We start from the raw sequence: 13,571 nt of genomic DNA, 5'->3' as shown, positions 1-13,571 counted from the left end.
GAGTAGAGAGCCTTTCACTCTGTTACATCTTTTTTAGTAATATAAAACTTTCCTACTTGGTAGGTTTTGAAAATGTAAATCCCCAAATCTTATATGGATTTATAGTTCCACAACATGTCTGTGGAACTTCATAGGTCCATTTCTCTGTCAGTTTTTTCTCTCTGCCATCCTCTTCCCTCCCACTCCTGCCCTTTCTTAAGGGTGAGGTGAGACTGGAGAGAAGAGTAGATGACATAGAAAATGAATAAGGAAAAAGACAGTGTGTGTATTACCATTTAAAAAAGTGTTAAACGTTTCATTTTTTCCTCATGATAAATTATCTTGTAAGTTACAGAGTTTTAAAGAAAACAGAAAAATTCTCAGGAAGCAACCCTCAAAAAATTAATCAAAATAATATTTTAATAATGGTACCATGCAGAAGGAGAGAATAGCTGCGATTTATCTCAGTAACAGAAGGTATTAGTATTTTCTCAAAACAGAATAATAAAGAAAATACCTTTTAAAGTTCCAATGGTCCAAATTATAAATTTAGTTTAATAAACAATTAAAGGGCAGCGATAAATTGCAAAGCTAAATCCTAGGTAAAGTTTATTATAATAAGCCATTTTAAAAAGAAGAAAAAAAAGAAAATCTGCAAGTATCCAAAGTGTAGTGAGTTGAATAGTGTCTCCCACAATGTCCATGGAACCTCAGAATGTAACCTTATTTGGAAACAGGGTCTTTGCAGATGTAATTAGTTAAGACGAGGTCATACTGCATTAGAGTGAGCTCCAAATCCAATGACTGGTGTCCTTAAGGAAGAGAGGACACATGGGCAGACACACATTGGAAGGAAGCCATGTGAAGATGGGGGCAGAGATTAGAGTCAGGCAGCTACAAGTCAAGGAATGTTAGGAGCTACCAGAAGCCAGGAAGAGGCAAGGAAAGCTGCTTCCCTAGAGCCTTCATAGAGAGTATAACCCCAAACACACCTTGATTTCAGACTTCTAGTCTCCAGAACTTTGAGAGAATAAATTTCTGTTGCATTAAGCTACTCCAGTTTGTAATACTTTGTTACAGCAGCCCTAGGAAACTAATATACCAAGGAAAATGGAAGTCTCAGAATTAGTTTATAAACTTAAAGACTTCCCTGTCAGACTAAGTAGCAACAAGCAACGCTGTATTATCCTAACAGGAAAGAAACTCAGCTAAGAACAATAGATCTCATTTTACAAATAAGGTACATGCTAGAACAGTTGTGATATATGCATGTATTGGCATGACAAATTATATTCCCATGAACTTGAACTGCATAATTTTAGAAATGTGTTCCTTAAAATGCAATCCAATATGTCTAATAAAAATTACACTTCTTTGCTGATAAGGGACATCTATTTAATGTATCATGAATACAGATAATCATTATATATTCTTAAAGGTATATATAATACCTTGCCACAAATCTTTGAGAATTTTTAAATATTCAGTTATTTCTTAATAAAAAGCACAAACACCTGTTAGAGCATTGATAGAGGTTTCATTAAAATTGGCTACCTTGTAGATCAACAGAGAGATGGAGCAAAAATTTATACAATTCTTCCTACAAAAATGTTTTTTAAAGTACTTTTAATTAAAAGAACTTGATAAAGAAACTGCTGATTGGTTCTAAAAATTTATAACATCTATTTAAAATTACATGCTATAAATTGCTTATTAGAATATTGGAGTGAAGCCATTTTTCTTGTTCTGTACTCAGAAAGCTGCCCTCAAAAATTAGTCCATGATGCAGAGGAAGGAACACTCTCAAACTCATTCTATGAGGCCAGCATCACCCTGTTACCAAAACTAGACAAAGATATTACCAAAAAAGAATATTACAGACCAATATCACCGGTGAACATAGACGCAAAAATCCTCAACAAAATATTAGCAAATTAAACCCAACAATAAATTAAAAGGATCATACACCATGATCAAGTGGGATTTATCCCAAGAATGCAAGGATTTTTCAATATCCACAAATCTATGTGATATACCATATTAACAAACCAAAAAATAAAAACCATATTATCTATCACCTGAGTAGATGCAGAAAAAGCTTTTGACAAAATTCAACATCCATTTATGATAAAAACTCTCCAGAAAGTGGGCATAGAGGGAATGTACCTCAACATAATAAAAGCCATATATGACGAACCCACAGCTAACATCATACTCAACGGTGAAAAGCTGAAAGCATTTCCTCTAACATCAGGAACAAGACAAGGATGCTCACTCTCTCCACTTTTATTCAACATAGTATTGAAAGTCTTAGCCACAGCAGTCAGAGAAGAAATAAGAGGAATCCAAACTGAAAGTGAAGAAGTAAAACTGTCACTATTTACAGATGGCATGAAACTAAACATAGAAAATCCTAAAGACACCACCAGAAAACTACTAGAGCTCATCAATGAATTCAGTAAAGTCACAGGATACAAAATTAATATACAAAAATCTGTTGCATTTCTATATACTAACAATGAACTATCAGAAAGAGAAATTAAGGAAACAATCCCATTTACCATCACATCAAAAAGAATAAAATACTGAGGAATAAACCTACCTAAGGAAGTAAGAGACCTGTACTTGGAAAATTATAAGACACTGATGGGAGAAATTGAAGACAACACAAAGAGATAGAAAGATATACTGTGTTCTTGGATTGGAAGAGTTAATACTGTTAAAATGACCACACCAGCAAAGGAAATCTACAGATTCAATGCAATCCCTATCAAAATACCAATGGTATTTTTCACAGAACTAAAAAAATTCTAAAATTGGTATGAAAACACAAAAGACCCCAAATAGCCAAAGCAATCTTGAGAGAGAAGAACAGAGCTGGAGGATTCATGCTCCCTGACTTCAGAATATAGTACAAGGCTACAGTAATCAAAACAGTATGGTACTGGAACAAAAACAGATGCGTAGATCAACAGAACAGAATAGAGAGCCCAGAAATAAACACATACTCATGGTCAATTAATCTACAACAAAGGAAGAAAGAATATACAATGGAAAAAAGACAGTCTCTTCAATAAGTGGTGCTGGGAAAATTGGACAGTTACACATAAAAGAATGAAATTAGAATTTTCTCTTACACCATATATGAAAATAAACTCAAAATGGATTAAAGACCTAAATGTAAAACTGGAAACCAGAAAACTTCTAGGAGAAAATGTAGGCAGAACACTCTTTGATATAAATTGTAGCAATATTTTTTTGGATCTATCTCCTAAAGCAAAGGAAATAAAGGCAAAAATAAATACATGTGACCTAATTAAACTTAAAAGCTTTTGCACAGCAAAGGAAACCATCGACAAAATGAAAAGACAACCTACTTGAATGGGAGAAAATATTTGCAAATGATACGACCAGTAAGGGATTAATATCTGAAATATATGAACAGATCCTACAACTCAACATTAAAAAAACAAAAAACCTGATTAAAAAATGGGCAGAAGACCTGAATAGACATTTCTCCAGAAAGGAAATACAGATGGTCAACAGGGACATGAAAAGATGCTCAACATGGCTAATCATCAGGGAAATGCAAGTCAAAATCACAATGAGATATCACCTCACACCTGTCAGAACGGCAATCATCAAAAAGAACACAAATAACAAACGTTGGCAAGGATGTGGAGAAAAGGGAACATTTGTACCCTGTTGGTGGGAATGTAAATTGGTGCAGCCACCAATATTTGAAAACAGTATGGAGATTTCTCAAAAAACTAAAAATAGAACTATCATATGGCCCAGCAATTCCACTCCTGGGCATATATCTGAAAAAAACAAAAGCACTAATTTGAAAAGATACATGTACCCCAATGTTCATAGCAGCATTATTTACAATTGCCAAGATATGGAAGCAACTAAGTGTCCATCAACAGATGAACGAATTAAGAAGATGTGCTATACATACACAGTGGAATACTATTCAGCCATTAAAAAGAATGAAATTTTGCCATTTGCAACAACACTGATGGACTTGGAGGGTATTTTGCTAAGTGAAATAAGGCAGACAGAGAAAGACTACTACTATATGTTAATACTTATATGTAGAATCTGAAAAATACAACAAACTAGTCAATATAACAAAAAAGAAACTGACTCACAGATATAGAGAACAAACTAGTGGTTACCACTGGGGAGAGGGGCAATCTAGGGGTAGGGAATTAAGAGGTACAAACTATTACATATAAAATAAGCTGCAAGGATATATTGTACAATACACAGACTGTAGCCACTATTTTATAATAACTATAAATGGAGTACAACCTTAAAAAATTTAATCCATGAACCATTACTGGATATGCAGATTTCATTGTTGCTTTGTAACAGTCTTCCCACTTCCAAGGGAGAAAAGGTTCAATTTGAAAATAAAAGCAATTATTTTACTATCTTCCTTGAAGACTAACAGAATAATACAAGTAGATAACAACAACAATAATAATAGGAAGTACTTTACATAGCACTTACTATCAGCCAGCCCCTGTTCTAGGTACCTAACTTGTATTATCTCATTTAATACTTACAAAAACCTTATGAAGCAGTTCCAATTCTTATCAGCTTATTATAAATTAGAAACCTGAGGAACAGGAAGGTTAAATAATTTGTTCCTGGTCGCAGAGTGGCTTCACAATTCCAGCTCTGAAGAACAACTACACTATATTACTTCTCAACTTTGTATAGTCAATAGAATTATTTTTAAAAAAGAAAGAAAGAGAAGGAGGAAGGAGAAAGTCAGAGGATGAATTGGGAAAATTATTAAATTTACTCAATAAATGAAAATAGGGTTTTAATAATGAGGTATTAAAAATCTTATATTCCTTCAAGAAGACAAAACATACAAGAATCCTATTACCCAAATTAAATTGTTCTGAAGACAAACAATGCTCAACAAGTACCTGTAGCCATCATCTCTGATGCACCTCCTCCAGCCTCTATTCTCTCTTCTTCTAACAATAGCTCTGACTTCAAGTGGAGAGGAAACCACCTCCACTTCCAGTCCACGTGATCTGGCTTAAGCCAATCAGTACATCTCTTTCTCTGGCCACAGTGATTGGTTCAGGAATGAGCACATGATCCAAGCCTGTCCAATCAGAGTGCACCTCAGGAGTTTTTCTGAGAATTCTGGGAGAAAGACTCATTTATTTCTGTGGGATTCAAACCAGAAAGGAAACCCCCTGGCTGCCATATTGTAATTCTTTGGGGCCGAAGAATAGAGCCAACAGCAAAGAATTAGAACCAAACACTGGAAAGAGTTTGTCTAGTTCATCATGGTTTATCAAATCAGTTCATCTTGATACTGTTTGAGCCATGGATAAATAGTACTTAACTCTATGAAATGTTCAATCATGTAAACTAATTAATTCACTTTCTTCCAAGGTCATTTAAATTGAGTTCTTCTGAAATTTATATCTAAAAGAATCCTGATATAGATATTGGTACCAGGAAGTCACATGAGTGTGGGAATTAAAAGTGACAGACCCTGAAAGGTGGAATTAGCTGAGTGGACAAAGAAGGAGGGAGGGCTGTTAGGAGCCCTCTATTGTAGCCTAGGAAGTTGGTAGTCTTTGCTATCCAGCTGTAAAGTAGCTGATTAAAGTCTCACCTCTTTTAACAGTGGTCTCGAACTATTACTTATGGAGATGGAAGAACTAGGGAACTTGGTAGGAAGATTTTAGAATATTGGAGTGTGTTGATCTTTTTAGACTTGTAGGGGGTCCTAAGGAAAAGAGACTACTGTCTACAGAAACTAGCTTTCAGAAAGTAGGGAGGGAAGAGACCCTGTGTTGATAAGAAAGGTCTTTTTACCTTACAGCCTACAATTCAAGAAGGTTGAGAATCCAGTTATCTGGAGACTTGTAGGTTTGGGAAAGCCAAATTTCACACTTGATTCTAAAGTTAGAGCAACAGAAGGCACGTTGGTGGGAAACAAAATGGACAATAAGCCCAGTACTAGAAGGTACCCTGATAGCCCGGAACTAGGAGGTATCCTGCAAGCACCTGCTCTGCTCCCTGCCAAAGGAAAAGGTCTTCCTAGTTACACAATTGCAGTTGGATGCAGTCTGGGCCAAAGAGCATGTCAGCACTTCCTGCTGTAGATTTTTACAGCTAAAGGAATGGATTATCAGTCACGTAAAAGCCACATCAATCCTCCTGGTCTCAATATATCCTGGCCCTTAATACATTCAACTCCAGAAAACTTCATCCCTATTTCTCTTTACTACCCAGACCTTCTGAAGACAATGTTCCACAAATATCTGTAGCTATCATTTGTCATTTCCCTCCTCCAGTGTCTGTTCCTTCTTATTCCAATAACATCTATGACTTTAAGGTGGCATTCTCTTCCCTCTTCAACCTTGAGATACAACATCCCACTCACTGACTTCAACCTCTAACCCTACCATTTTCCTCTTAATCCTAGTACACATTTCTCTAATTTCAGAAAAACCCCAGTGCCCTTGTTTCCCCGTTTCCTTTCAATTTTCAGTCAACATCATCTTTTGTCTTTTCTTTTTTTCTGGGGCCAATCTCAGATTATATTTTCCTGTTTCCTTTGCAGTTAGGTGAGGCCACAACTGAGTTCTGGTCAATGGAATGGAAATGGAGAAGATGTGTGCCACTTCCAGGCTGGTCCTTACAAACCTCCCTCACTCAGGCTTCTTTCTTTTTCTTTATTTTTTTAATATCTTTATTGGAGTATAATTGCTTTACAATGTTGTGTTTCTCCTCCCTCTTGAGCCTCCTTCCCACCCCCTCCCTATCCCACCCCTCTAGGTCGTCACAAAGCATCGAGCTGATCTCCCTGTGCTATGCAGCAGCTTCCCACTAGCCATCCATTTTACATTTGTTAGTGTATATATGTCAGTGCTACTCTCTCACTTCATCCCAGCTTCCCCTTCCTCTCCCTGTGATGTTCAACACCACTAATAATTAGAGAAATGCAAATCAAAACTACAATGAGGTATCACCTCACACCAATCTGAATGGTCATCATCAAAAAATTTATAAACAATAAATGCTGGAGAGGGTGTGGAGAAAAGGGAACCCTCCTGCACTGTTGGTGGGAATGTAAATTGATACAGCTACTATTGAGAACAGTATGGAGGTTCCTTAAAAAACTAAAAATAGAATTACCATATGACCCAGCAATCCCACTCCTGGGCATATACCCTGAGAAAACCATAATTCAAAAAGACACCCAGGCTTCATTCTTTCTCATCTTTTGGAAGAATGAAGAGAATTCTAAAGTCCATGACTGACCGCGTGAAGCAGGGTTGCCTCACCCCAGCGCCATCTAGATGACTTGATTGAATTGCCATAGCAGGGTGAATTAAATTGTTATTATATTAAGCTACTGAAATTCTGGGATTGTTATTTGGTTAACCTCTCCTGACTAATGTCATGACTAGTACACTAATCAGAACCATTCATATCAATTCTTTATTTCAAACTGTCTTTCTTCAAAACTTTAACTCATCTGCTCTTTTGACCTTACATGCTGCTTCCCTGAAAAAACTTCAGCTCAGGGTATTAATTCCATTGTCTGCTTTCTTAGCTTTGTTCTACCTTCCAGCTGTGGAGAAGAAAAGCAATTCACAAGACCAAGAGGACTGGTACTACCTCGGTGGTCCAAACAATGTGCAGGCCCTTCTACCAGTCCACCCATTTGACAACTTCCCCAGTGCTTCTTGAGCTCTTGGAAATACCTAATACTACTTGACCATTCCCTCTTTGAAACATTCTCTTCCCTGAGCTCTCATTCTACTACTCTCCAAGTTTTCCTACTTCTCTTATCACTTCTTAGACTCCTTTTCAGTTCCTCATTCTGTCCCAACTCTTCTTTCTCTTTTATCCTTTAAATCCCACATTTCCTTCTATGCTTTCATCTTCAGGAGGTGATCTCATCTACTCCCATGGCTTCAACTACAATGTACACACTGACAACTGTAAAACTTATATCTCCAGTCTAGACAAGTCTTGAACCTCAAACTCTACTGACATCTCCAATAGGCACAAAAAATATATCTGAAACTGAAATCACCACTTCTTCTCCCACCTCCACTGAAATCTGCTCCTCCTTCATCTGTACTCCCTTTGTCAGTAGACCTCCCTAGCCATAGCCTGAGAGAATGACTTAACACCCCCCACCCAACTCCACAACTATTTATAACTCTTTGTGTCCTCTAAATTTATTTTTGAACCTGTCCTTTTCCTAGATACCTCCTGCTATTGACATTTGTATTTTCTTACCTGAATTATTTCAGTAATGTCTTCACCAATTTCCATATATCTAGTTTTATTCTTCCAAATCATTTCATATGGCTAATACACAGATCTTTACAACATATAAATCAGATGATACCCCTTCCCTACTTGAAATCTTTCAGTGGTTTCCTACTTTTGGAATAAATGGTTCTCTGTCTCTTCTGAAGTCTAGGCACTTTTATTCAACTTCCCACTGGATATTTTTACTCCAATCTTCCACAGTGACCATAGTCAACATATCTACCCTTCCTCACTATGTTCCTTTCTCCATGAAGAGCACCACCATCTTATCCGTGCCTAAATCAGATGTCTGCACTGCACTGCTGACAATCCCCAGCGCTCTACTCAACATCTAATTCATCACAATCCTTTAGATTCTTTCTACTTAATATCTCCTGAATTCATCAGCTTCTCCTCAAATCTAGTACAGAGAGCTTAGCTAGCCCAAATAATCATAATTTTTTGTCTGCAACAGCCTCCTAACTGTTTGGAGGCTAGACTCATAGACTAGACTCCTAACTAGTCTACTTTTTCTAATCTCATCCTCCCTTCAAAATCTTTCTCCACACTATAGGCAAAATGATCTTCCTAAAGTACTATTATGATTGCACTTAAAACCTTACAATGATACTCCATTGCTTTCACCATCACACACACAAAAAAAATAGCTTTGGGACTTCCCTAGTGGCACAGTGGTTAAGAATCTGCCTGCCAATGCAGGGGACACGGGTTCGAGCCCTGGTCCAGGAAGATCCCACATGCCGCGGAGCAACTAAGCCTGTGTGCCACAACTACTGAGCCTGCGCTCTAGAGCCCGCAAGCCGCAACTACTCAGCCTACGCACCGCAACTACTGAAGCCCACACGCTCTAGGGCCCAAGTGCCACAATTACTGAGCCCACATGCTGCAACTACTGGAGCCCACGTGCCTAGAGCTCGTGCTCCACAACAAGAGAAGCCACTGCAATGAGAAGCCCACGCAGCACAACAGAGTAGCCCCCACTCACCACAACTAGAGAAAGCCCACGTGCAGCAACAAAGACCCAGCACAGCCAAATAAATAAACAAATAAAATTTAAAAGAAATAGCTTTAATGGAGCTTACTGTCCTAGTGAAAGAAAACAAAAAGTAATAAATAAACAAGATAGATAATAATGACAAGATCTGGGGGAAGAAATGTGACTTCAGATTCAACAGTCAGGGCCAGCCTCTTACTGAAGTGATGTTTCAGTGAGTCCTGAAGTATCAGAAGGAGCTAACCTTGAAAAAAGGGACAGACTTCAATTACTTACCATAATCCCCACTGGGATGTGAGCTCCCTGACAGCAGGGCCCATGATTTATTCATCTTTCTAACATCTACCACAGTTTTTGACTCTCAAAAGTTTCAAATACACAAGTGATGAGTGAAGGGATGAATGAAGTTTACGTTGAAATTTCCGGGCAGTGCAACTTTAGGCTAATTGTGTGCTCACATTTTTTTCATACATTTGTTGACACCAGCATGTAGAACTTCTAAGCAGACAAATTTCTAGGCAGGTGAAAACAAATGGGGATTTAGACTTTAAGGAGGAATTTTTCTTTCTTCAAATTCTTCTAAAGTATTCAGAATAGATTCTGTACAACCATCTCTTATAATCAGGAGCGGTAAGAGGATATCAGAATGGATGAAGCATTTGCTAGGATAGTGCAGAGTATCTTAGCCCCACCAACCATTAAAGCTGACATCAGTTAGCAGGCTGAGCTCCAAGGCTCCCTGTCTTTGAGCTTCTTGATTTTTGAATACAAACCCAAATCAACCTCAGTTATTCAGATTCATAAAGAAAGGGGTTTCAAGTCATTACGGTTCATTTCTGCTAAGCAGAAAAAAACAATAAAGGATTCTTTAAAATATACTGTATCGTGTTTAATTATTGGATTTGGTTCTGAAAAATAAGATATTAAGGTTCATAACCTCTTACTTGCAAAGTGAAAGGTTAAAACAACAGCAACAACGGCAACACATTTGGCAGCAAAACCTGACTTGATGTGAAAATATTTATGTCTTTCATTTAATCTACTTGGTGTGATTATCATTTGTTTCACTGCAGAAATACAATATGTTTAATTACAGGGTGCTGCCTCTGACCCCACAGGAATACTGGGTAATATATAATATATGCAATATTTTTCTAAAATCCAGAAAGTTCTGACCTTCAAGGCACATCTGGCCCCAGAGGTTTTGGATAAGGGATCTGTATTCTATTATAACACTCACCCCAATTCTATTATCTTGAGTTATAAAAACTTCCATAATGTATGGGGCTTTGAAGTACTCAGTGAAAGTAAAGGCACAGAAACACAATTAGCATGATTTTAGCATTTGGAGGCAATATAATTGAAAACTGTTCTGAGTTTCTGTCCAGATCTGATTTAAAGTATGCATTTATGCCACTATACTATTGCTTTTCCAATAAGTATAAACTTCTATGAGCTAGAATTCTGACCATGAGGAAAGTTTTATAGGTAAATCCATTACAACACACCCAGGCTTAATCTGGCCATTGTAATCTACAGAATAATTGCCATAGCTTCTAATTTTCCCAAATGTTTCATTGTTCTCATTTAATAACTTTTATAATTTTCTTATACTCCATATTTTTTTTCTCCCCAAAGTTCCAAGAAGCAGCACCTACCTACCGTCTACTCTTTACAGGGCCATCTGGGTATCTAGTACCCAGCTGCAAACCTCATGATGTAGGTTATTTCTGATTCTCACAATAACTGGGCAGAGATATTTTCTATCCTTCCCATCACACAACTGGGCAAACTCAGGTTCAATTTGTCCAAGGCCACATGGCTACTACGTGACAGAGGAGAATTTGAACCCAGGAATATCTCGCTCCAAAGTTTGTTTCTGCCAAAGCATCATGAGGAAAATAATTGACCCATCTTCCGATCTCATTCTCAAGTTGTGCATAGCTGGAAGAAAGATTTTAGGGCTGCCTCGTCCATGGTAGAAATGAGTATAATTGCTTTTTTCTTTTAATGCTAGTAATTTGACAATATCTTTATACTTCCATTAAGTGAAGATATAGCATCTGGTTTCAAAAGCTTCAACTCTAAAGCCATATAAAATGTCAATCAGTGTAATTTTACTTTTTCTTTTATTATTTTTTTAAAAATAAATACAAATAATTGCTATTGGGTAGTATCAACAGATATATCAAAATCAGTTGTTTAATATTCACCCACCTTTTAGAAGTGTCACCTACATTTATTGGAAATATTATCATAGAAGGGGAAGAGAAAGGCTTACACCTTATAACAACATAGCATAAAAGGACAGAGATGGAGGTCATTAATGATTTTAATTATTTTAAGGCCCATTAAAATTAGAGAAATATCAAAGCACCCACAGTGTTAAACATTTATTATTACAGCATTTTAGAATTTACTAGTTCATACCTTTCAATCACAGCAAGTTATTAGCAGTGAAGGGATGAACCCTCTTAAGATTTTTATTTCAATGATAGGGTGTTATGGACAAGACAATCTAAGTTTAAAAAAATTAGTAGCAAGCGCTAGTTGAGTTAATCAGTTAAAGACAAACTGTGCCCTTGGGACGCTAAATGAAAAAGCAACAGTAAATCTTACAGAACTTAGCTCGTACAATTTGCCTTGAAGGCGGAAGATTGGTTCCCTGAAATAGCAAAGAATTATATGCTTTAGTTCAGAAAAAAAGTTTTCAAAATAAAGTCTATTATTACCTCTTCTCCTTTCAAAACAATGGAAAAAATTTTAGAGCAGAGGTTTCAATTTGTTCAACAATTGTACCTCTGAATTTAAAAAAAAACTATAAAACCATCATTGTTTTGACTTGAAAAGAAATAACAATGCAAATATTCATTATCACATAAAACATAAAAGAAACAGCAAACTGTCAGAGTTAATGCAATCTCTGCAGAGCGCTATTAGTCAGAGACAGCTGGCCAGCCCAAAACACAAAAACTTAAAAGATCAGATCTTCTTAGGAATTAACATCTTCATTAACCAACAGGATGTGGTGTGGCAGAGATTAAATCTTAAATCCCAAACTGCCTTCTTTATGAGCTGTCCCTTCACTGTTACCAAGCTGTGCAAATGTGTGAACTAGTCAGCAGCACCAGAAAGCTCATGCAACTACTCACCATACTTTAACCTTGAACTGACTCACAGATTCAATGTTAAATCAAATTTAGGGATAATGTAAGCAACCAAAGCAGGACACAAGGAGTCAAATTTGAAAAGCAGAGCAAATAGCAGAAAAGTTATTTAAAATAAATCAATAGGGTTAACTGCATAAAATAGCAAAAAAAAAAAAAAAAAAAAAAAAAAAAATGCAATTCACTCCAAAAACTTTAAAAGCAAAAACAAAACAAAAAGTTGCATTTCCAGCAAAATTTGCACATGATTAATTTGCATTTAAAAAAAGTCAATCAAGCAATTTAGTTCAAATTCTTTGGGACATGCATGCTCTAATTCTTTTAAACAATTCCTACCTGATTTCCAATTGTGTTTTTCTTGTGAACCTGACTGCTCCTCTGCTGAGCGCTGAGAAAAGCAAAGGAGAGAAGTACTGAAGAAAATTATAAGATTTTTTTCTGCGCAAGTAACAGAGACTAAAATAAATACAGGCATTAAAAATATATCAACTAAGGCAGAGCTAATATAAAAAATCCAGGTCAGTTTAATTCTGGAAGCAAAACCAACTCAATGGAACTTCTAGAACCAATTAGTAATCACAAATCAAAAATAATACACCACAGGAAGAAAACTTGTATTGCTACATTAATAAGTCAAGGTTAAGTATTAGTGATATCCCACAGGTATATAAGATTGTACTGAAAATTGACAGCACTTTTTGAGTATATGCCATGTTCTAAGTGGTTTACAGATATTAGTGATTTTATTTTAATTTTAACCCTGTGAGGTAATATTCATTCATTTTACAGATGGAGAGACTGATTCACAGAGAAGCTGAGTGGCTTCCCCAAAATTACTCAGCTAACAAGTGCTGGTACTAGGTAGTCTAATTCCAGATCCCAAACTCATGATATCATCTAATCTCATTGCTTTGAATTCCGCTATATTCTGACAACTCCCATAGTGCATCTTCAGCTTGGACCCATCTCATCAATTCTAGACTCAAATATGTTTTCAACAATTCAACATTTCCACTTGGATGTCTAATGGGCATCTCAAACTTAATCTGTGAATACTGAACTTGTGACATCCTCCCTAAATCCTGTTCCACCCACAT

At 36.5% G+C, this 13,571-nt stretch overlaps 1 protein-coding gene across 1 annotated transcript in view; it reads right to left on the bottom strand.

Annotated features, from left to right (window-relative positions):
• Positions 1-13,571, bottom strand: part of LOC102977482 (dynamin-3) — a 306,536-nt gene that overhangs the window by 25,616 nt on the left and 267,349 nt on the right. The window contains exons 13-14 of the mRNA XM_055083872.1: positions 12,811-12,862; positions 11,943-11,972 (exon numbers count right to left, since the gene is read on the bottom strand). Coding sequence (XP_054939847.1) covers positions 11,943-11,972; positions 12,811-12,862 — 82 coding nt within the window. The remainder of the gene's footprint in view (positions 1-11,942; positions 11,973-12,810; positions 12,863-13,571) is intronic.

This window comes from Physeter macrocephalus, chromosome 4, assembly GCF_002837175.3.
Source record: "Physeter macrocephalus isolate SW-GA chromosome 4, ASM283717v5, whole genome shotgun sequence".
Taxonomy (NCBI): domain Eukaryota; kingdom Metazoa; phylum Chordata; class Mammalia; order Artiodactyla; family Physeteridae; genus Physeter; species Physeter macrocephalus.
The sequence above is the reverse complement of the archived record's forward strand: the minus strand, read 5'-3'. Positions and strand labels throughout refer to the sequence as shown.